Source organism: Toxotes jaculatrix, chromosome 1 (genome assembly GCF_017976425.1).
Source record: "Toxotes jaculatrix isolate fToxJac2 chromosome 1, fToxJac2.pri, whole genome shotgun sequence".
NCBI lineage: Eukaryota > Metazoa > Chordata > Actinopteri > Toxotidae > Toxotes > Toxotes jaculatrix.
The window spans coordinates 6,448,171-6,470,020 of NC_054394.1; the positions used below are offsets into that span (position 1 = coordinate 6,448,171).

The window sequence follows — 21,850 nt, forward strand, 5'->3', positions numbered from 1 at the left end:
GCACGCTTTCAAAATAAAAGGCACACTGATTTGATCATTTAGAATGCCTAGAAAATGTGATCATGTTAGATATTCATTGGATTACATGTCATGAGCCCTTTAAGATCCATATAGAAACAAATATGAACTGAACAACATAATCACTCACACAGTAATGACTCTAGTAAAGGCAGATATTTTGACACTTCAGTGTTCTGGCATCATTTTCAGGTCACCTGAGCCTCTGAGCCTGCTGGGGCTGTCGTATTCTAACACATTCCCTCTCTTTCCTCAGGTGTCTTCAGACTTATCCATTTCAAAGACTCTTATAAAAAGGCTCTGTTTTGAGGGATCAAAAATTCTTGAGTACTCAGAATGTATGCAAATGCATGGGTGTTCAGCGTGGAGCTTTCTAAGTTGTCTGGATAGTTGCTGGCATTGCCTAAGAAGCTCAAATATAAGGAGAGTGCCAAGAGGCTAAAATTAGCCTTAACATATCTGATCCTGACCTGGTGCCAGTCGTTTGGCTGTCTAACCAGGTCCAGGATTTTTTTTATGAAGTCCACTTCGTTGTATTTTGAAAACAAGGACAGGAAGTGTCTTTTTTATCTGTTTTCCAGACAAGGCTTAGTATTATGTAACCGAGGAAGCTTGCTGCTAAATGCATTACACATCTCACTACATATACAGTTACCAGTTTATTAGGTACACCTACACAATTAAATGCATGCAAAATCTTGTGCTAATTCATAATTTTGTGAAGCTTATATCGTTCAGTGCAATTTAATGCTACTGTAAGGTATGATAGTTTGATGGCACAGTGCATGTATACATTAACAGTATAAACTACTTCAATCCATTAACACATGTACATTGTAAGCTTTAATTTTATATTCCGATGTTTTCATTTTTATGTTTCACCGTGTTCCAATATATTAGCCAAACACAATCAGTGATGAGCTCTGCGGGGCAGGGATGACTGGGATAAAAGAGGGTTCACCCATCTTTACCCAGGACGACAAAACACACACACAACAGTTTGCCATGGAAATTTGTTTATTATTATAGACAAATTGTAGAGTTCTTTCATGGGAGAGAAGAAACAGAAGGCTACATTACTGCATATTAACCACAGACACAGTTCATCACAGCTGTACATCACTTGGGTCTGGTGGATTTGAAGGATTTGCATTAAGGGTGAACCATGAGCAACATATAGTAACCAGTCATGACCAGCCATACAAATCAAGGAGGGCTGAGAGAGCTGAGAGAATAACACCCTGACAACAAGCCTGAGTACCTGCAGAGTTCCTGAGACAGTCTGGTTGTGGGTGATGGGACTGTTGACAGAGAGAGTACTTTTCCCCAGACAGAAGTTGACAATAGATTTCTCTGGAATTTTTTTTCACCTGTTGGTACTTTGATTTTTTTTTTTTTGTTTGTTTGCTTTACCAAGTTTTTAAAGGCCTAACCCACTCAATTCATCAATGCTGACATAAATATTATACTAGAAAGAATGTGAAATCTGAAATTTTAAGCAGGCAGTTATGGGGAAAAAAACCCAATAATAATAATAATAATAATAATAATAATAATAATAATAATAATAGAGGTTTCCAAAATCCATCAGAAGCTTTCACTATTTCATTAGTCACATTTAGGACTCCAAAAGATGACATGTTACATGTAGACAAACTTGCCTGAAAGCAAAGATGTGTTATATGTCTGGTTTCTGTTGGTAATTTCCATCAAACAAACCACTTGTGGAAAGCGAGTGTTCTTCTGATGTGGTCTGTAGAGAGTAGGTGAGAAACAGCACTACAGCTGTTTTCTCTTATAATGGAATTCTAAGAGTTAACGTTTTCTTTAACCTCCACTTCCTTTTCGATGTATTATAACAATGTTAACATGTTAAAAAAAATTAAAAAAAAAAAAAAAAAGAAAAAAACAGAGACATTCCCATTGTAAATCCCACAGTCGAGTCACCTCCATGCCCCTACTGATTGACCTAGACACCCACAGGACATCACAAAGAAATGTAGAGGGTAGGAAAGCCCTTTTCAACTACGGTGTTCATCCCCCTTTTAAGATCAGAACAGGTTTTTAGTAGCTGCGTCCAAACAGGGTGTAGTACTGTGCAGGCTGCTTACAGCCAACACATGACTGACCAGGCTGCAGCGTCTTCAGTGGAGAGAAGGGGATACACAGGCTCTTAGCTCCCATGGATGGAGCTCCAGGCTCCAGGTCCTGGTCCCTGAAAAGAACAAGAGAAGAAAAATCTTAAATGACTTTTATTAGCACTTAGTGCAAAACGTGGTGAAACAGGGCAGAGATAATCATTTAATCACATTTTGTATTTTCCCAAAATCTGAAATGAAAAAGACAAATTTTGATAAGTGTTTTACAAATAACCCTGACTGAAAATACTGAATACAAAAATTTGAAAGTGATACCGCAGCACAGAAAAATGGTCAGAACGTTGTTTTTTTCCCTTCAGCAAGTGCATGTGACTCAGTAATTTGACATATATATACACACACTGTATATTTGAGGGATACTCTGCATCACATGTGCCTTTTGCTCCCTCAAATGGTAGAGCAAGGCACTGACTGTCATGTCAGACACTGAGACGTTAAGACATACTTGGCAGTGGTTTTCTTGATCCAATCCTCGCACTTGATTTCTCCACAGAATGGGATCTGGACAATCTATTAAGCAAGACAAACAATCACTTACTCTGGTGAGGACAGACGGTGAAATGAATTGCACAGAGTATGGGTTATGTTTCTCACCTTGCCCTGGTCCAGCTCTTTCTGGAACTGTTCCATTGTGTCTGCAGCCACCATGTGACTCTTCAGGTCATCTGAGGCTCTGACAAACACACACACATAACACACTTCAATCTATCCTTTTGCATTTTGTTGTTTTTTTTTCATTTGCAGCTAAATCTCTCAGTCTGTGCATATTTTCTAACATGATGTTCCCCTCGGCTGGTTGGCAACACTCAGCAACACTTCCATCCCCAAATTTACAAGTAAAATCCTTTCAATAATTCTTCTTACAACAACAACTCATGCTGTACTACAGTGAGTTGTCTTTGACTGGCTTATCAACAGTCACTGTAACCGAAGTCCAGTGTCAGCCACATATACAGTGGAAGTCTGACCTTGTGTGTAGTGCTGTATCTTACTTCTTGAACAGGCTGTTCTGGATGTCCTCCAACATGTCGACCAGCCTCTTCTCCACCTCTCCCTCTGGAACTGTCACCTTCGCGCCTGAGTCTCTCCTCACTGCGACGCACTGACGCTGCTGCATATCTTTAGGGCCAACTTCCAGACGAATAGGAACTCCCTGGACAAGACACACACACACACACAGAGGAAGTGAGAGAGATTCAGTGATAAAGTTACTGTCTTAAGTGTTTTTATGTAAGCATCTGTTCCAGTGTGATCAATGACTTTTATCCCCCTCTGTTTACTGTTGTTTGGTATTGCTTGTTTTTACTGTAGGTCTTCAGGTTGAGCTCTTTTTAACGATGTTTCCATTATATCCCATACATCAAGTTAAACTATAAATTCTGCTGTTTTTAATGACCTTGAGCTCCCAGTGGTTGAACTTCCATCCTGGGGAATAGTTATCTCGGAGGTCAGACTTCACCCTGATGCCAGCACCCTGCAGCCTGCTCAGGTATTTAGAGCACAGGGCCAATAGTGCCTCCTTCTCCTCCTCTGGCAGGGAGGCGGTGAGTCCACATGGGATGATGACAACCTGGGAAAGAAAATACAAGTTTTAACTATCTAGAATTTGCTATATTTTCTCTGTATGTATCAGAGTTCATCATTGATTGGTGGTTTACTTTGACACGGGTTTGTTCTTCATCTATTCTTTTGATTCATAAAAACATAAGAATAGGATGAATGAAGCAGATGTCTTGTACACACCAGTGAGTTAAAAAAAATGTTTCCCATCAAGCGTATCTACTGCATTTCCATGTATGTGTGTTTGTGATTCTACCTGCAGGCAGGCGACCCTGGGTGGCAGTACAAGCCCCATGTTGTCTCCATGGACCATGGTGAGGACACCTATGGTCCTGGTTGTGATTCCCCAGGAGTTCTGGAAAGCCAGCTGCTTCTCGCCCGGCTTCTTCGGATCCTCAAACACAATCTCAAACATCTTGGAGAAGTTCTGGCCAAGATGGTGGGATGTAGCACCCTGAGGAGGCATAAGGAAAGGACAGTGGTGAGATGACTTTTTGTCTTTCTTTAAGCAGTACGATTCTGCTGGCCTCGGTGTAACTGGATGAGGGAAATGACTGAATGAATCCATGGCACCAATGTACCTGAATGGCTCGGCCGCTGGCGGAGATGAATGCCTCCACAGTAGTGGTGTAATCTCCTCCTGCAAACTTCTCTTTCTCTGTCTTCCTCCCCTTCACCACGGGGATCGCCATCAGCTCTTCATACACCCTGGCGTACAGATCCAGGATCTGAAGCACCTATATGCGTGCGCAGACACACACACACACAAACACAAACACAAACACACACACACACACACACACACACACAAACACAAACACAAACACACACAAAACCTTACTGTTTGGTACAATGCAGTGTAGTAAAACAAACAAAAAAAACTATCTTTAATACCGTGAACGTAATTCCTGTATTACACTACAACATTTTTATCACTGCATCTGAGCGCTAATACGTCAAGGTCAGGGTTCACAGGTCTGTTACCTCCTCAGCTGCCTCCTCTTTTGTGGCAAATGCTGTATGTCCCTCCTGCCACAGGAACTCTCTTGTCCTCAGGAAGGGCTGGGGGTGTTTGAACTCCCACCTCTAAAGAGAGGAGTGGGGCAGGAAGAACAGAAAGCAGAGAGAAAAGTAAGATGTATGGATAATGTAAATATGAGATTGGATCTAAAGGGTGTAGATGTGTGATATGATTATAAAAGGACACTGACCACAACATTACACCACTGGTTGAGTTTGATTGGCAGGTCTCTGTGGGACTGGACCCATTTAGCATAGGCCGGGTACATCACTGAGGTGAACAAAGACAGACCCCAAGTTCATACCAAACATGACCGAGAAACAGTTTCATTACACACAATATCAATGCTTTACAACTGATTAAGATACTGTATATGTGCAGTGTGTGTGTATCTGCATCTGAAAGTCAGAGTCCACTAAAGATCTATGGTTCAGACCTGTCTCACTGGTGGGTCTGACAGCAATGGGCTCTGCCAGCTCTGTTTTTCCTGACCGGGTTACCCAGGCAACCTGACAAAGACGACAACATCATTAATGGATTATTAACACTGTACAGTCCTACTGTGCTGTAATCAATATTATTTTGTTTCAGTAAAAAAGGTACAGTGCTAATTTTATTGTTTTTTTTTTTTACTTTCCTTAGTCTTAATCTTACCTCTGGAGCAAAGTCTTCAATGTGGGACTTTTCTTTCTCGAGGGCGGCCTGAGAGACGAACATGGGGAAGTAGCAGTTCTCCACACCGAGCTTTTTAATTTCCCGGTCAAAGAAGTCTTTAATGGACTCCCAGATGGAAAAGGCCCAGGGCCGCAGCACATAGCAGCCACTAACATCATAATACTCAATCATCTCCGCTTTAGTAATGACCTGGAGGGCAACAGCGACAGTACAGTAAGTAAGTAAACTTTATCTGTGAAAAGTGCTATATAAATAAAGATCACAAAGTGCTTTACAACAAAAGTGCAGAGTGCCATGAGATAAAAATAAGACAATTAAAATAATACTACATAAATACAACTTAAGGGAAATGTATTATTATTGTTATTATTAATAATAATAATATTAATAACATTATTATTTTCTGGAAGTAGAAAGTGGGACCTGTGTTTATTCAGCTCACCTGGGAGTACCAGTCAGCCAGGTTCTCTTCTTTCTTAGCCTCCAAGCCCAACCTGATAAGAGGACAGCTAGGTTAGTTAAAATGTAAAAATGAAGGGGTCATTTCCAAAACACTCTAATACACACACACACACACACACACACACACACACACACACACACACACACATAAAACTTCAAGTCTAAATGCATGTTAAGCTGTTTATGAGCATCTCTTGTTTTAAAAACTTGAGATTTTATTTCAGATTTTATTTCAGATCCCAGATATGATGACCTGGGAAAAGACAACAACACAAACACCCAAATGTCAAATCATGCCTGGTCAGTTAGTCTAGTCTACAGGTGCAGGTTCAGTAATCATTACTCCTGAGTGCACTGAAACAATACAGACACAGCCATTCCCAGCATAACCAGCCATGCAAAGCCATCAAACCAGTTCTCTGCTGCTAACTGAAAAAACACTGGGACAGAGCTGCACCATAAGGTCTCATTTATAATCCTCATTATTACCACGATTTTTAGTTTTGATCTGAGGAACAAAAGGTATTTTCTGTACTTTTTGCATCTTGAATCAAACAAATACCTTTACATCTAAAAAGATTTTTCGCCTTCAGCAGGAAAATCAAAGCTTCATGGGTGCTGCTGTGCCAAACTGCATTTACTAAATGCAGAAAAGCAAGTTACATTCTTGTCGTGATGATGCTAACATGCTAGTGCTAAGCAGATATAATGCTTAGTGTGTTCACTGTCTTAGTTTAGCATGTTAGCATGCTAACATTTGCTAAGTAGCTCTAAAAACAAAGCACTGATGAGACTGATGAGAATGTCCATGGTTTGTGGGTATTTGATCATAAACCAAAGAAATGTCGACCCGCTGGTGGCGCTATAGCAAGAGTCACCTGATCACCAATGTCATTAGGATTGATCCTTTGAACACCATGAATATCTGTGCCAAATTTCATAACAATCCATCCAATAATACTCAGGACATTTCACTGAAAGCCAAAACTGTAAACCTCATGTTGTCAAGGAGAAAGTCCATAGGATTCATCTTCTGGGGACCATACATGTCTGTGCACAGTGTCACAGTTTGTCCAGTAGTAATTGATATTCCAGTCTCAATCAAAGTGAGGGGCCTATGGGACCAATGCTGCCATATCTAGAGCCATGCCGCTAGTATGTCTAAAAATATGAATATACATGATTAGTAGTCCAGAACGACCAGAGCCAGCAATCATATTTTATCCACAAGGCTGACAGCAGACAACAGGCAGTGATCAAGCAGATGAAAACCACACCACACCAACCATTTAGACTCACCAAATCCCATTACAAAAACCCTTTTCAGTCATAAAGCCACAGCAGCAGAGTTGTGCTGACAGATGATCCATCTTCATTGTCCAAGTAACCAATCCAAGTATGTGCCTCTGTCTCCACAGCGCTCCAGTGTTTATTTAAAGGCTAAAATATTCTACTTGTGGCATCATAATGTTTGACTAAAACTATCTGTCCGCTGCCAGCTACTGTACGTTAAGTGTTTTGTGGTAACAATTCAAAATCTCAACCCAAAACAAAGCATCCTGCAGAGGAGGCATCTTATTCACCTACCTATAATGAGCTCATCAAGACAGTTCAGCACGAAGACTTTTTATTGGCTCAGACAGTCTGACTCTGCAAGTCAAATAAAAGCCAAACCACATCCAGGACAACCAACTGTAACTGTCTGTGCTTTTCATTCAGCTCACTGGGCCTTGTTCGGCACAAGGGATGGGAAAGAAATGTGATCACCGGTCTGTGACCACAGTGAAAGTGTGAACAGGTTTAGAAATCATTATGTGAGAGGTTACATCTGCACTTACAGAGACTGTAAGACAGAGAGAAGTTGCAAGTTGACTTCAGATGCAAAAAGTGAAATAATACTTTGTTCCTCAATATTTTTTACAATGATAGTCTTCATATTTATTGTGATAAGGATTACATTTTACCCAACATCTTTACATTTGGCTCTAAAGAATGTCTGGGTCTACATCTTCACCTTTCTCACTTTTTTGAGTCTCTCACCGTGTCTGTTTCTTGGATCCTTGACCCTCTCCTGAGCCTCCTGCTCCTCCTGAGGATTCCTTGCCCTGACCGGCCTTGTCTCCTTTACCCTTCTTGCCTCCTCCTGCTCCTCCTCCTCCCTGTTTCTCAGATTTGTTCTCCTTCTCCTTGCGGTTTTTGTCCTCTCCACCAGTTGCTCCAGTAGCAGCCACTGGTTTGTAGTCCTCTCCAGTAAGCGTCTTGTATTTGTTCTTCAGTTCCAGTAGAGTCTTCACGGCTTCATCTACCTGATTCTGAAATGGCAGGACAGTTATTTTTTACTCCACCTCTATATTACAAGCTGAATTTTATTCCAACCTGTGATTGGTTCCTTACCTTGGGGGCCTTCTCAGACTTTAACTTTCTCACCAGGTCTCCCTGTTGGGCCACCTGTGAGAACAGCTCCTGGGCCTGTGGAGAAGAACTGGTCTGGGTTGAGGGGGAGCTGGACTGGGTGTGGGCAGGGTTAGCTGGGGCTTGCAATCCTGGTTTGTAATCCTGTCCGGTCTGCTGTTTGTACTCTGCCTTCAGAGCCAACAGCTGCTTCACTGCAGCATCGACCTGATCCTGATGAACCGCCAGCAAGAGGAAAACCATTTAGTCAAAGCAGAAGTGAACAAATGCAGGAATATTCAAAGCTATAAAACATCTCAAAGTAGGTTAAACACTAAAGTCCCACCTTGGGAGCTTTTCCAGCTTTCAGCTTCCTGACCACTTCTCCCTGTTCAGCTACCTTCTCATAGAGCCCGGTGGCAGCAGGGGCAGGGCTGGGGCTGTTCTGGACTGGGGCAGGGGCAGGAGCAGGAGCAGGAGCAGGGGCTTTCTGAACTGGGGCAGCTCCAGGCTTGTACTCTTGGCCTGTGACCTGTTTATACTCTGCCTTCAGGGCAAGTAGCTGTTTCACTGCTGCATCAATCTGGTCCTGGGGAAACAAGAAGGATAATGTCACTCAGTTCATGTCAGTTTTTATAATCTTGTAATGGTTAATGTTGTTACAGTGCACATACAATAAGCATAAACTAAGCATATAAGGCTTGTATGCCTACCTTAATTTTCATCATCATTGGTGTTGAACCAGTTACTTTTTAAAAGGGGGTTAGACTAACTTTTGATGCCCCGTACCAATTATTGTTTCCAGCCACAAGTTCTTAGTATTTATGGGGATGGGGTGCATTTTTTAATGTTCATATGTTATAAATGTTTAAGTTAAGCTACTCTAAATTTTTATTCCAACACATCTTATATCACATCAGGGGGACTATAAAAAGTGAAAAAATAGTGGAAAATGTGCATCACAGTGTCCCACAGCCCAAGATGATGTCTTCAAATGTCTTGTTTTGTCTGACCAATTGAAAAAAGTTATTCAATTTACACTCATGTGAAGGCAAAGAAAGGCAGCAAATCACTCATATTAGGGAAGCTGGAAAAAGAGTATATAAGCATTTTTGCGTGCTAAATTACTCAATCAATTAGTTGCAGATAAATTTTATGGTAAGTAATTTATTAACGACCTAAACATTTCAGCTCTAGCTACTTGCAATGCTGCAGTTTTCTCTGTAGTCTAGCAGTCAGTCATCACACTGAAGCCCACTGTTATCCCACTGCACAGTGGAGGAGTGGACTAATCTGTTATTAGGGTCTTGTTAAACCGAGAAATGGGCAGTGGACGAGTATTTTTATAAGGTGTTTGTATAGATATTGAGCTACTAGTCATCAGTGATACCTGATAGTTATTTGAGGCATCACAAATACTCTTTGGCCTTTAATAAGCACTGTTTTCTACTGTCTGATACATTGCATCTGGATACCTTGGGGGCTTTCTCAGACTTCAGTTTCCTCACGACCTCCCCCTGTTGTGCAACACGCTCATAGAGGTCCGAAGAAGAGGAAGAGTTGGTCGCAGGGGAAGAAGCAGGGGAAGCGGCGGTGGGCGGGGCCATCCCTGGTTTGTACTCTTGACCAGTCAGCTTTTTAAACTCGGCCTTTAGAGCGAGGAGCTGCTTCACTGCTACATCAATCTGGTCCTAGTACCATCAACAAACCAACTTATTGTTGCAGGTGGTTAAGGACAAACTTGACTGGCATGCAAATTGCATGGGGACATGAGAATGTACTCGACAAGCGCATGAGGACACGAGAAATGACTGGACAACTCACTCAGCTCGATCTCAATGAATGGACAAATGACTGGGGGACATGAGTGATGATCGGACAAATACATGGGGACACACACGGTGATTGGTCAAAGGGTCGTAAACATGATTAGAGATTGGACAAATGTTCAGGTACCTTAGGTGCCTGCTCTGCCTTCAGTTTCCTGACCAGCTCACCCTGTTGGGCAACGCGGGTGAATGGACAGGAGGTGGAGTCTGTTGATGATGTGGGCGGGGCTGGAGCAGAGGTGGGAGGAGTCATGCCTGGCTTGTAGTCCATACCCGTCTGCTCCTTAAACTGAGCCTGCAGAGAAAGAGAGAAACAAAGAATGATATGGCAAATTGTTTTAATAATTAATAAGTGTCTTTACTTACAGTTCATTTCTTTTAGTTACAGCTGATGTACCTTTAGAGAAAGCAGCTGCTGAACAGCCTTGTCCACTTCGTCTTTAGGGGCTTTGGCGGTCTTTAGCTGACGAACAGCTTCACCCTGAGCTACAATGCTAGAGAACAGGTCACCAGCTGACGTTGAGGCAGGTGCTGGGGCAGAGGTTGAGGCAGCCTTGGTAGGGGTGGCAGGCTAAAACAAGAAGTAAAGAAGAACAGCAAGAAATGAACAGGAGCCTCATCTTAGTGCTGTGTGACTGAAGACTCTGGCTCTACCTGTGTCTCTCTATCTGGGCTCAAAGACTAAGACTACATATTAGATTTGTAATGCTACCCCCATTAACTAGTGAATGCTAAGAAACAAAAGATCAGGGTGCACTTGTGCATAAAAAATTAACAAGCTGACTTGAGGTAAAGGGCAGAGCTCTGGGTTATAGCTGAACAAACTGAACACTAATGTGCTAATGTTGTGTAATTTAATTTGCCTTTCACGCTGATAACAGATCTGACTTAAAAGACAAAATTAAAGATACAGACTACCGGTATGTTATTAAAAACCATTTGAATGTTTTTCTTCAAAAGCGCTCACTGTGTTGCTGGAGGCCTGGCTCTTGCTCTTGTCCTTGGATCCAGCAGTTGGCATCTCCTTGGTGTGACCATCAGGAATGTAGAGCAGGACACAGGGGCTCTCCTTACAGCTGTGAGGACTACAGATGTTAACCACAGTTAGACACAGACAGAAGGACAGTCAAAGCAGTTAAACAGCAGAAAGTTGTGATAGTAGTGAGCAGATTCAGGTATGTATTTAATGATGTCTGAGAACTGGGGTGGTTCAAACTAACAAACAGGTCTTTTCCTTCACCTGACTGGCTCGTAGGGCTGGTCGCAGATGTAGAAGCCTCGTCTCTGGAGCTGGATGATGTCACCTTTCTTCAGGTTCTTCAGACAGGGATCTCCGAGCATCTTCTCCTCCAACTGAAAGTATGTGAGTCAAAAAAAAACCCCAAAACATATATATACACACACACACATATATATAAATGACCACAGCAAATGCACTGTATGCACAGACACATGTAAGACACACAGTAAGATAAGGTTGAGAGCACACATTACAGAACAGACCTTGCTGTTTTTGTTAATGTAATCTTTGAAATCGTCGTCCTTGGTGATGACAGCTTTGGAGATCAGAGGCTGATAGTTGATGCAGATAGTGGGCAGGAGGGGGGCACTGTTTGTTTCGGTGAGCCATGTGATCTTTGTTGTCTTCTTGTAGTCCTTGTTGTCCAGGTTCAGACGAGCCTCCATTGACACGACCTTACCGTCAGCCCCTCTGAGAGGTGAGAAAGGGTGAGGACATGCGTAAGTGGGAAAACGTATCATTACCATTATGTGCTGTTGTGCTAACTGATGTGCAGAAATGATTACACGTACTTGTTGATCTTGGTGATGATGAGGTTGCCCCAGTTGATGAAGGTGACCACCTCGCCCTCTGAGAAAGTTTCTGCATCCGCTCCTTCAATCAGAACTCGAGGTCCGTACCAAACCTCCTTCATGCCCACTTCTGCGTTCTGTATGGGCACAGAAATGACTTCAGCACTAGCATGTGCACAAAGAGAGAACTGTGGCACCAATGAGAAATTACGATAAAGAGCTCAGTGTCCAACACTACAGAACAGAGTTGTTTATAAATAACAATCACTGAATGAATTGACTCTATTGAAAATCATGAGTTGATATACACACACCACTTCACACAGCTTCTTCCTGGAAGGAGAACAAGGACATACCCCATTTCCCTGGTACCCTACAAGACTCTAAGGGCTGTGTGCAGCTCAAAGGGCCATAACAATGATTTTACACAATTATCCAAGTAAATAATTTGTGCTTACAAATTACTTTATTTCAAACTATGTGCTGAAAATTTTAAATGCGTTTTTCATAACCTCCTGGGACTTCATTTAAAAGGTTTAAATTCATTTTAGTACACTATCAAAATAAACTTTCAGATACTCTACACCCGGTCAACATAGCTGATGCATCATTATAAAGCACACGTCCACACTGGTTTTCATTATAGTTACTTAATTTCAGAATTTGATAGTGTTAACAGGTGTGAGCAGTGAACTCTGGCTAGGGATGCATTTCTGTGCTGAAGAGAAGCTCTGCCCACAGAGGCTCTCACTTTAGTTGCCATATAGGATTAAGTTCACAAGCTGAGATGTTTGGAAACTCTACAAGAAATAAAAATAACAATCAAACATGAAAATAAAGTAGTTCATAGTTCATTATTTGATAGTTACTTGTACTGAACGGTCTAATTTGATATAAGGACAGTTTTAGCTACACGACAGAACAGATATGCTCCCTTCCTCGTAGTCACGTGCACCCTCACTGAATGATCAGGGCTGTTTGGAGGACTTGCAGTAAGAGCTGGAGTTTCTTGGAGTTGTTTTGTCTAAACAAAATTATGTCTAGTGATTTACTGTGATGCTGTTTAAACACAACAACACCTCCTCGAGTTTGATTTAAATTACAACTCTGTCGTGTGGACAAAAGAAAAAGAAAACAGTTTCAACTAGTAACAAGTATAATATGCATGAAGGTATGTACTGTGGTCATCATCCACAGTGGACTGCAGCGAAACAGGTTGAGCCAGAGTACAACTGAGAAGAAAATGGCACTGAGGCGAGAAAGGCAGGGATTGTATCATAACAGAAGGTGTAAGCACATTGTAGCTGTTTTGCTTAAACATGCAAAAAAATTTGTATGGCTATTTAAGAGGAGTGAATATAATTTCACTAAGCTCTAAGCAACAAAAAATCACAAGAGAGAGAGAGAGAGAGAGAGAGAGAGAGAGAGAGAGAGAGAGAGAGAGAGAGAGAGAGAGAGAGAGAGAGAGAGAGAGAGACAGAAACCTCTGACCTTAGGGTGTTTGGCCACTTCCTTCATCTCCTCTGTAGCCTCTGGGACAGAAACAGGAACCACATAGGAGGAGGACAGAGCGGTGTATCTGGGAGCAACTGGATCAATAACCTTACATATACACACACACACGCACATAGACAGACAAACAGACACAAATGCAAACAGGTCAGTGAAAGAAGACTAGTGCTTCATGACAATCTGCACATACAAAATGCTGAGTAATGAAAGGACAAAGCAGAAAATGATACAGCTTAGTTCAAAACACAAAAATACCTGGATTTGGTAAATGTCAAACGAAGGAAGTCAGACTCTCAACAACAAAGACGAGTGCAGAAAGAAAAGCTGATTTCATGAGTGAATCGTGACTGTATGCAGGTCAGTGAAAGAAGCTTTTATTCAGCTGCGTATTCAGCCACCAGCCTCTTTCACTACTTTACCAGCCAGCTTGAGTGTGTAGGAGTCTGAATGGTAGCTGAGTGATTTGCAGAACAGACTAAAGTCAATAAATGAGGAACAAACCTCTCAGCTGCTCAATCAAAAAGCTGCAATGGAGTCTAAGGATGAAGGGAAGGGAAGAGATGGAGAGGAAGAGGTGAAGGAGGGGGATTTCACACTGGGTATGAATGTCCTGGGACTGTCTGTCTTTAACTAGATTTTAAAGTTGATGTAACCCGTTTGTTTAGAGATGCTGAATTTCAAAATTCCTTCAGCCCTGTGGGCTTCAGGGTAGAGCATCCTGTCCACTCTGTCCACACCTGTCCGTTATGAGTCGATGACCTTCCTAGCAACTGTCTCCAAATGGCCAGGACAGTTATAACTAATATCAATGTCTACAGCTGGCAAGAAAAAATACGGATGATCTCTGCACATGAAATTTAAGAATTTTTAAGGATTTTTCAAGCCTTTTGTGAGGGAAATGAATTTAGTGTTGTTAAAGACTTTTCCCAAAAGTCAGGTCCACGTAATTATGACCATAGAAAACCAAAGATTTCTCTTCAAATCCATGATCTCTGAAAGTAAGTGAGGAGGAGAATAGCAAGTGATGGAAGCAACAAATTGGTTAAAAAAATAAATAAAATAAAAACATGGTGTGCAAGAGAGCAACATTGATCCATCATTTTATGATATTACCAATTCTTGGGCTATGACACAAGGTGAGCATTTACACGGGAGGCCAATTCAGTTGTAGAGAATCTAACCCAAAATAACTAGTTTAGAGATTCAAAGGACATGTGTCTGACCACTACACAACTCGTGACAGAACATTATTTGGATACCCTATCAAAACATATACTATATATTCTCTGATCATCTGTTTGGCTGGTAAAATAGTGAAGGCTACAGGTGGATGTTCAGGTAAACCAGCCAATGAGATGAAAGCACAGAGGGAGTGGGTGAAGTCGAGTAAGAGGAGGAGGAGGTGGAGGAGGAGTACCTTCAGACAGCTAATTGGCAGCTTGGAAACAGAAGAGTGAGATGCTGTTTAATGTCAGATATAAGGAGGGAGGATAGAGAGAGAGAGGATAAAGGTAGAGACACATTTACATAGAATGGACTGTTCACAGTAGCTTTCCCTCACCATTACACCTTCCTGTTCTTGTTTGTCTCTCATACTCTTTTTTTTGCTTTTTACTCTTATCATTTCAGTGTGGGCTGAGAAAATGCCCTTAAAGTAAAGGGGTTGTACTTCCCTTGAAGTTTAAAAACATTGACACACATCTATTTTGTCCAAGTTTACATTGGTCAATCAATGACTCACAGGTGATCTATCAATAAATTAACAAACTGTTGTGGAAATCATGGTTATTGTTTAATCATTTAATTCAGAGGTACTGCCTAAATATGGACCATCCAAAAGGAAAAAAAAAACATTCTCCTCATCTACTGCTGCAGTAACACTGTCAATACTGTCAAGTTGACATGAAAGAAGTTTGGGGGCATGAAACTGTCTGAAGAGGGCAGGGAGGAGCGGGTTAGTCGGACATGCACATGGAGCCCTTTGCAAAAACAGAAGCAGCTGTTAGTTCTAAATCTCAACCTCAAACCAAATGTTATCATTATCATGAGATTCTGGAAAACCCTAAGAGTCTGTATTCAGTCCCATCAATTTAAAACTCAAGTAAGACTAGTCTGTCGTGATAAGTAACCTGAGGTCTGGATCTCACTCATCAACTTCACACCTTCTAACTGACTCAGGGATGAAGCAGCAAGTGCCAGCGAAGAAAACCACACAGAGGAAGCGACACTGATGTCCAGACAGATGAAAATGGGGAACAACAAAACACAGATACAAACAACTGCGGGATATGACATGAAGCAGCTGGCTTGGTTTTCAAGGTTTTCAGTGTTACTGGGGATGATATGGATGGTAACGGTGGGTTAATCAGGGTCAGGGAGAGAGGTGTCAAATGAAAGCGTTAAACAGAATGAGAACAGCAAAGCAGAGAGAAGCCATGCCAGCGGTGAACCCACGGACAATTCTCTGAACCTCTGTCAGTCACAGGCTTCAGCCTTGAAGCCTTGTATCATACTGTTGTGGTACATGAAAGGACTCTGCCCTTACCTTATGAACACTCTTCCATACTAGGTTTTACAATGGGCTCTTACCTTGCTAAAATAGCTATATAGGTCTTTCATGTAGACTTTGACACCTGCCTACACTGTTGTACGGAGAGTTTAAGCTCCAATATAGGCTGAGGTCAAGTCATTTACTTGTTTACAAATGGGGCAAAAAAATAATTTCATCATTTTATTTGTGTAATTAAGAAATCAGCCATCACACTAGTGTCTTTATACCTCTCTGTTAAGATGAATATTGGTAGGAGTGCTCTAAAGGACCTGAATATTTTCATTTATTTGTACAGCTGCAGCAAAGCCAAACAAGCTTCAGTTAAAAAAAAAAAAAAGAAAGAAAGAAAGAACCAAATTCTATATCAAAATCCTTTTTAATCGCTTGGTTCAGACAATCAGACCTAGGTGCAAAATGACAAGGGGGAAAAAATTTACCTTTTTATTGAAGGCCCAGATCTTGTCCCACTCCATGTTCACCACTGACCTTGATCCTCCCTTAAAAGAGGAGGATAAAAGAAAAGCAAGATGATACTTTTTTTTTTTAATCCTTTGTATTCCCTGGACATTACATTAAGGATACAGTTTTGTCACAACACTGGCTGTGTGACTTCCTGTTAGCAAAGATTATAGCATCCTGTTGGTTGAAAGATTCTTCATCTTAATATACTCAATGCCTCTAAAGGACATGACATAATTTTCGATATTTAATAATGTAAACAAGAACATGCTGTTATCAGGCTCAAGTAATCCTGTTTATTCTTATTCAGCTAATTTGGCTGACAGATGTACCTGTGCTGCTATGAACTGTTTCAGACCCTCCACGGTCATGCCTCTCCTCAGGACTCCTCTGACTGTGGGGAAGCGAGGGTCATCCCTGGGGGTGAGGTGAGACAGAGTCAAAAGAGAACATGGAGGTGGAAAGGGCAAAAAAAAGTAAAGTGAAAAGAGGAAGTGAAGAAACACCGGTGGAAGTTATCTAAACCTACCATCCATCGACGTATCCCTGGTCGACGAACCAGGTGAGCTTCCTCTTGGACAGCACTGTGTTATTGAGGTTGAGTCTGGCATACTCCCAGATGTAGGGTTTCCTGAGGCGCAGGGCATCGATTATCCAGTAGAACTGCTCGTCACGGTCGTGGTACTCAGTGGTCCTAAGAGCATGGGTCACACCCTCCAAGCTGTCCACGATGGGGCAGGCAAAGTCGTATGTTGGGTAGGCTCTGGAGGAAAAGACGTGGACCGTTTCGTCAATTAATATCTTAACAACATTTTAATATTCCAATAGTGGATGCAAATACTACAAATGCTAAAGCACAAATTGTTGTTCTTACAAATCATTAATACTAATAAGTCAAGTACTTGTAGGTGCTTCCGGTGCGGGGGTGCATAGCGTTCTTGCAGCGGTAGAGGGTGGGGTCTCTCATACAGCCGTTGTTGGACTTCATGTCAATCTTGGCCCTCATGCAGCAGGTCTGACCGTGCTCTGTTCCTGCTTTCATCTCCGACCACATCTTCAAGTTCTGCTCCACCGCTACAGAAGACAGAGAGAAGGTGCAGATTATCGCTTCAGACAGTTCAGAAACTTCCATGTCGTAGCTTCAAGATTCACTGTGACCGGTAGTCATGGCACGTGGCCCGAGCCGTACTGTTATTTCTGCATTTGGACTCAATGCGCTGCTCCCTCTCCTGCTTCATCTGCTCAGGAGGGGTGTCGTCGATATAGGCCTTGCCCTCTGCAAGCAGCTGTTCAGCAAATCGCATGATGGTGGGAAAATGGTCGCTGGTGTAGGTGAACTGGTCTGGGTGAATCTGAAGCATGGCAACATCTTCCAGAATCACCTGATGTAAAAATAATAATAACAAACTCATTTTTGTTGCCATGTTTTCATCTGAATAATGATAAAAAAACAACAACACTGTTTTGGGATTGCTTGGAAATAATTCACAATTATCACAGTTCTATTTTTTCATTTGCTCTGAGACCTTGAATGTCTCACCTTCTCAAAGTCCTCCTTTTCCTTCTCAGGGTTGGTGTCGTCAAAGCGCATGATGAGCTTCCCTTTAAATGTAACCTGGTAGTGCTGGTTGAGCAGAGCAGCCTTGGCATGGCCAATGTGCAGGTATCTAGGCACAGAGAAAACTCTCTGTAAAGAAAGGGACCAAACTCCTAATGCGCAATTATGGATCTAATGATTGTTTATAATCTGAGCGTCGCCTAAACTCCAGACCAAGCCTTACCCACTGGCCTCAGGAGGGAATCGAACCACCACCTTGCCCATCTCAGCTCCTGGCAACTCCACAAACTTTCCAACATCCTGCTTCTTCTCGTTCGACTGTCGAACACAGTCAGTCAGGAATAAAGAGAAAGAGCATTTATCTCCTAATCTTAATCTTAATGTTTTAATCTTGAAATCACAAACATTCTTTTTCTCCACATGTTGTAAAAAAAAAATTGTTAAAACCACTTATGAATGGCTGAAATTACACTTACATTGGATTTGTTCATTGGGGCTTTTTTACTGGCGTACATGTTGCCCACAGCAGTGAAGGGAACCTGTGAGCTCAGGAAAGAGAACCAGCGATTGATGTGGGTGAAGGACTTGCCCTGGCTTGGCCATCCCTCGTGACCTGCAGAGAAACAACCAGAACCTTTAGTGCTGCATTTCACACATTTAACTGCATAATTTCCACACAGAGACAGACAGAGAGCAAAACGAGTAGAGATCCATACTGGTACGTTCCTGGATGGTACTGACCTTTGAGGGCAGCCCAGACAGAGAGATCAGCCAGGGTGAGAGCACGTCCAACCAGGAAGGTCCGCAGGGAAAGGGCCATGTCCAGTTCACCCAGTGCTACGGCAAAACCAGGCTGACCACACAGGCGCCGAGCACTGAACTCCAACCAGTGGTCGACCTGCAGATAAGAGACAGCATCTCAAATGAGAAGCAAGAACCCAAAACTGTTAAAAAATATCTCAAATACACACAAACGTACAAACCTCAGTCTGCTCCATCATGTTAGCTCCATAGAGTCCAAGAGCAGGAGCCACCCGAGCTAAGTACCGACTGATAGAGTTGGAATCACTGAACTGGACAGCACTGAGGAAGAGACAGAGAACACAGATGAGTTACATCATTAATAAAAAAGTTAAGTAATAAGTTACACACCGTCTAACAATATAAACATACACACATTTTCTGCATAGTCTCATTTACTTCTTTGGTTCTACGTGGCATGTTGGAGCTTAGTTAGATCACTTAAATTTAATAAAATAAGTGTGTCACATACTCGGAGACGTGAAGGCGGGTGTCTTTGCCTTCCTCCACTGATACCTGCACACTGCCCTTCACATGCTCCGCTGCCAGAAGAGCCCCTGCAGGACAAAGGAGGAAATACAGTGTTTGTCAGTGCATGTTGTGATTCTGGGTAAACATGGCTGAACAGCCTAAACCAGCTTCAGTCAACTTTGATTAGAGAATCTAAAAGTGTTAAGTCATGGGCAACTGGACATGATTTAGACTCATGAAAATGCTTTGCCTTTTATCTGAAAGGGTTCATCAGAGCACAACCTAGACATTTTCATCTGAGAACCAGCTGAACTGGTCCTGCGATGCAAAGCATGCACACTGCAGTGTTTCATTTTACTGTGCTCAACCTGCTATCTTTATCTCAACCTGTCTCAACAGCTGTGCACTCAGCAATTAGTAGTATTGCTTGCCTAAGACATGCCAGCACTCCAAAGTGTTTCTTTAAAAACTCTTGTACTGACTTCATATTATTATAGGTAACAGGAATATGGCTAAATTTTAGCATCAGGGTTGTTTCTGCACAGACAATTCCCCAGGATGTCAAAATTCGATTAAGAATTTTATTTTACAAATTAAATACAAAATTATAACACTGTACACAAAACAGACTGTTTATTGGTGTAGTCCAGCTCCAATGTCTATGATTTTTACGTAATGCAGATCAATGCTGAGAATTTAGATAAGAGTTCAAATTCATCTAATCACAGAATCTCCTTTTAGCTTGCACCTGAATAATCTGGAGGAGCTGCAGAGATGGTTTTACTTTTACTTTCGAAAGATTGTTCTCTGCAGAGAAAACCTGGGTTTGTAATCACCACACCTACCACCGACTAAGGAAGCCTACACTTGCCAGGAAAAGTGCTGGTGCTGAATAAAAGGAACCGAAACATTCGTGTGCAAAAAAATATGAAGTCTGCATCCAACACACCACGTTTCAGGAGGCTTGCATCAGCCAGCTGAATCCACCGGCGATTCACAATGGCGCTGTTTAGTCACTGTCAAACCCAGTCATTAGATAGTCTCGTCTTAGTAGAAAACCTTGTCCACACTTCACTGAACATGACACAATGAGTTCTCACATATGAAAAACACATGTCCGGTTACACATATATTTTAGGATAATGTAACTTTGTATAAGTCTAAACCTAAACAGAGTTGAGCTAACCAGGGTTAGCTAACGTGATAGTAACGATAGCGGTATGCCCCTTAAGTCTATGATTTGACCATGATTATTTGCAAGTTCATACAGACTTTTTGCACACAATGAACCGATGTTATACGACTCTCGCAGGGAAAGTTTAAAGTGGACGAGCATTGTGTGTGGTAGCTGCTATTATTAGAAGGAAATTGTAACGAACTGTCCACATGTTGTTTTGTGACTGCCACGAAGGCATGCTAACTAGCATTAGCTCGTTAGCTATCTACACAAGGCAGACGTTAGGTAACCCATTTGAACTTATATGGACCAACTATTTCAGTATAGGTCAAGTTACAAGCGTTGCTATTTTGCAAAAGTAATTAAATAGCTATTTCGTAAATCACAATAATATCTGAGTTTCCCGCACCAGCTCTACAATTTGTCTTTTTTCCCATAGAACTTAACAATATTATTAGAAAATAAAACCTCTGTTATCATTATTATTATTATTTTATGCCTGCCGCAAAATAACCAAGCGATTCCAATTACTGTTTCAGTGTCTTAAGTTTTGGGAGGCAGACATCCACATGTGGATATGCATAAATAAACATTAAACTGGAATATTTTCCAGCTGAGTTTGTCTCATTTGTTACGGTGACACGTAGGAGCCACCAGCTAGCCAACTGTCACTCTGTGGCTGCACGCAAACACGCGACTCACTGAAGAATTTCTTTATTCTGCAACTCACCTAGAGGCGGATTGCTTGTGTTGATGGTTAGGTTTAACGCCATACTGTGAAACTCTTCTTTCAGACAGGTAGAGAAGCCTTTTCTGTGATGGAGAGACCCAGCTGAATCTACAGAGAAGACTACTTTCCACGCCGGAGACTTCTTCGGTTACGATGACGGATAATCAACAACTTGGAGGTGTAATACTGCCCCTACTGTCCAGGAGTGTGATTGTATATGAACCAGTTTTTATATAATCTCAGGAAGTGATTGTAGCATCATGCCTTTATAGATTAGATTAGATTAGATTAGATTAGATTAGATAAAATAAGATAAGATAAGATAAGATAAGACTTTATTGATCCCACAGCAGGGAAATTTACTTGTTAGGCAGCTCACAAGCAAAACAGGAAAAAAGGATAAAAATTAACCGTTTTTCTTCAGATTGTAAATATGCTATTTTTTGCACATTGTTTCTTGTACTTGAATTGCATGCACACTTCCTATTTTTCTGCACTTTATAATAATAATAATAGAAAAGGTGAAGTGCCTTGACTCCCTACAGCAGTTTAGTTAAATTTAAATGATCTGATTTATATAACAAAATGATTATGGCATATCAATATATATTTTAAGACATAATAATATAGATATAATAAAAGCTTAGACCAACAACATTAAAAC

At 41.6% G+C, this 21,850-nt stretch overlaps 1 protein-coding gene across 2 annotated transcripts; it reads right to left on the reverse strand.

Moving 5' to 3' along the window:
* Positions 1-1,370: 1,370 nt before the first annotated feature.
* On the reverse strand, positions 1,371-21,316 carry eprs1 (glutamyl-prolyl-tRNA synthetase 1). 2 transcript variants are annotated; one of them, XM_041035322.1, is made up of 35 exons: positions 21,187-21,316; positions 19,281-19,365; positions 18,991-19,090; positions 18,749-18,905; positions 18,484-18,620; positions 18,231-18,325; positions 17,990-18,116; positions 17,639-17,831; positions 17,352-17,523; positions 16,979-17,212; positions 16,782-16,866; positions 16,428-16,487; positions 13,419-13,529; positions 11,928-12,064; positions 11,619-11,826; positions 11,356-11,468; positions 11,083-11,200; positions 10,513-10,686; positions 10,243-10,410; positions 9,762-9,977; positions 8,633-8,875; positions 8,290-8,520; positions 7,936-8,207; positions 5,876-5,927; positions 5,413-5,622; positions 5,195-5,267; positions 4,949-5,028; positions 4,722-4,823; positions 4,319-4,474; positions 3,994-4,191; positions 3,574-3,747; positions 3,170-3,330; positions 2,772-2,850; positions 2,623-2,687; positions 1,371-2,233 (listed from the first exon to the last, which is right to left on the reverse strand). In XM_041035322.1, exons 1-35 carry the CDS (start codon positions 21,227-21,229, stop codon positions 2,083-2,085), a joined length of 4,980 nt encoding a protein of 1,659 aa, XP_040891256.1. In that variant the 5' UTR covers positions 21,230-21,316; the 3' UTR covers positions 1,371-2,082. The 2 variants fall into 2 exon arrangements, with proteins under 2 accessions (XP_040891256.1, XP_040891264.1); XM_041035330.1 differs by lacking the exon at positions 9,762-9,977.
* Between the last annotated feature and the right edge of the window lie 534 nt (positions 21,317-21,850).

Bases quoted from the DNA above. Each gene is read 5' to 3' on its own strand.
- eprs1 (XM_041035322.1), bottom strand. From the start codon at position 21,229: ATGGCGTTAAACCTAACCATCAACACAAGCAATCCGCCTCTAG. The intron at 19,091-19,280 runs GTATGTGACACA...TCTCTTCCTCAG, and splicing joins ACCCGCCTTCACGTCTCCGA to TGCTGTCCAGTTCAGTGATT. The intron at 8,208-8,289 runs GTAAGGAACCAA...CTGCCATTTCAG, and splicing joins AGTCTGAGAAGGCCCCCAAG to AATCAGGTAGATGAAGCCGT.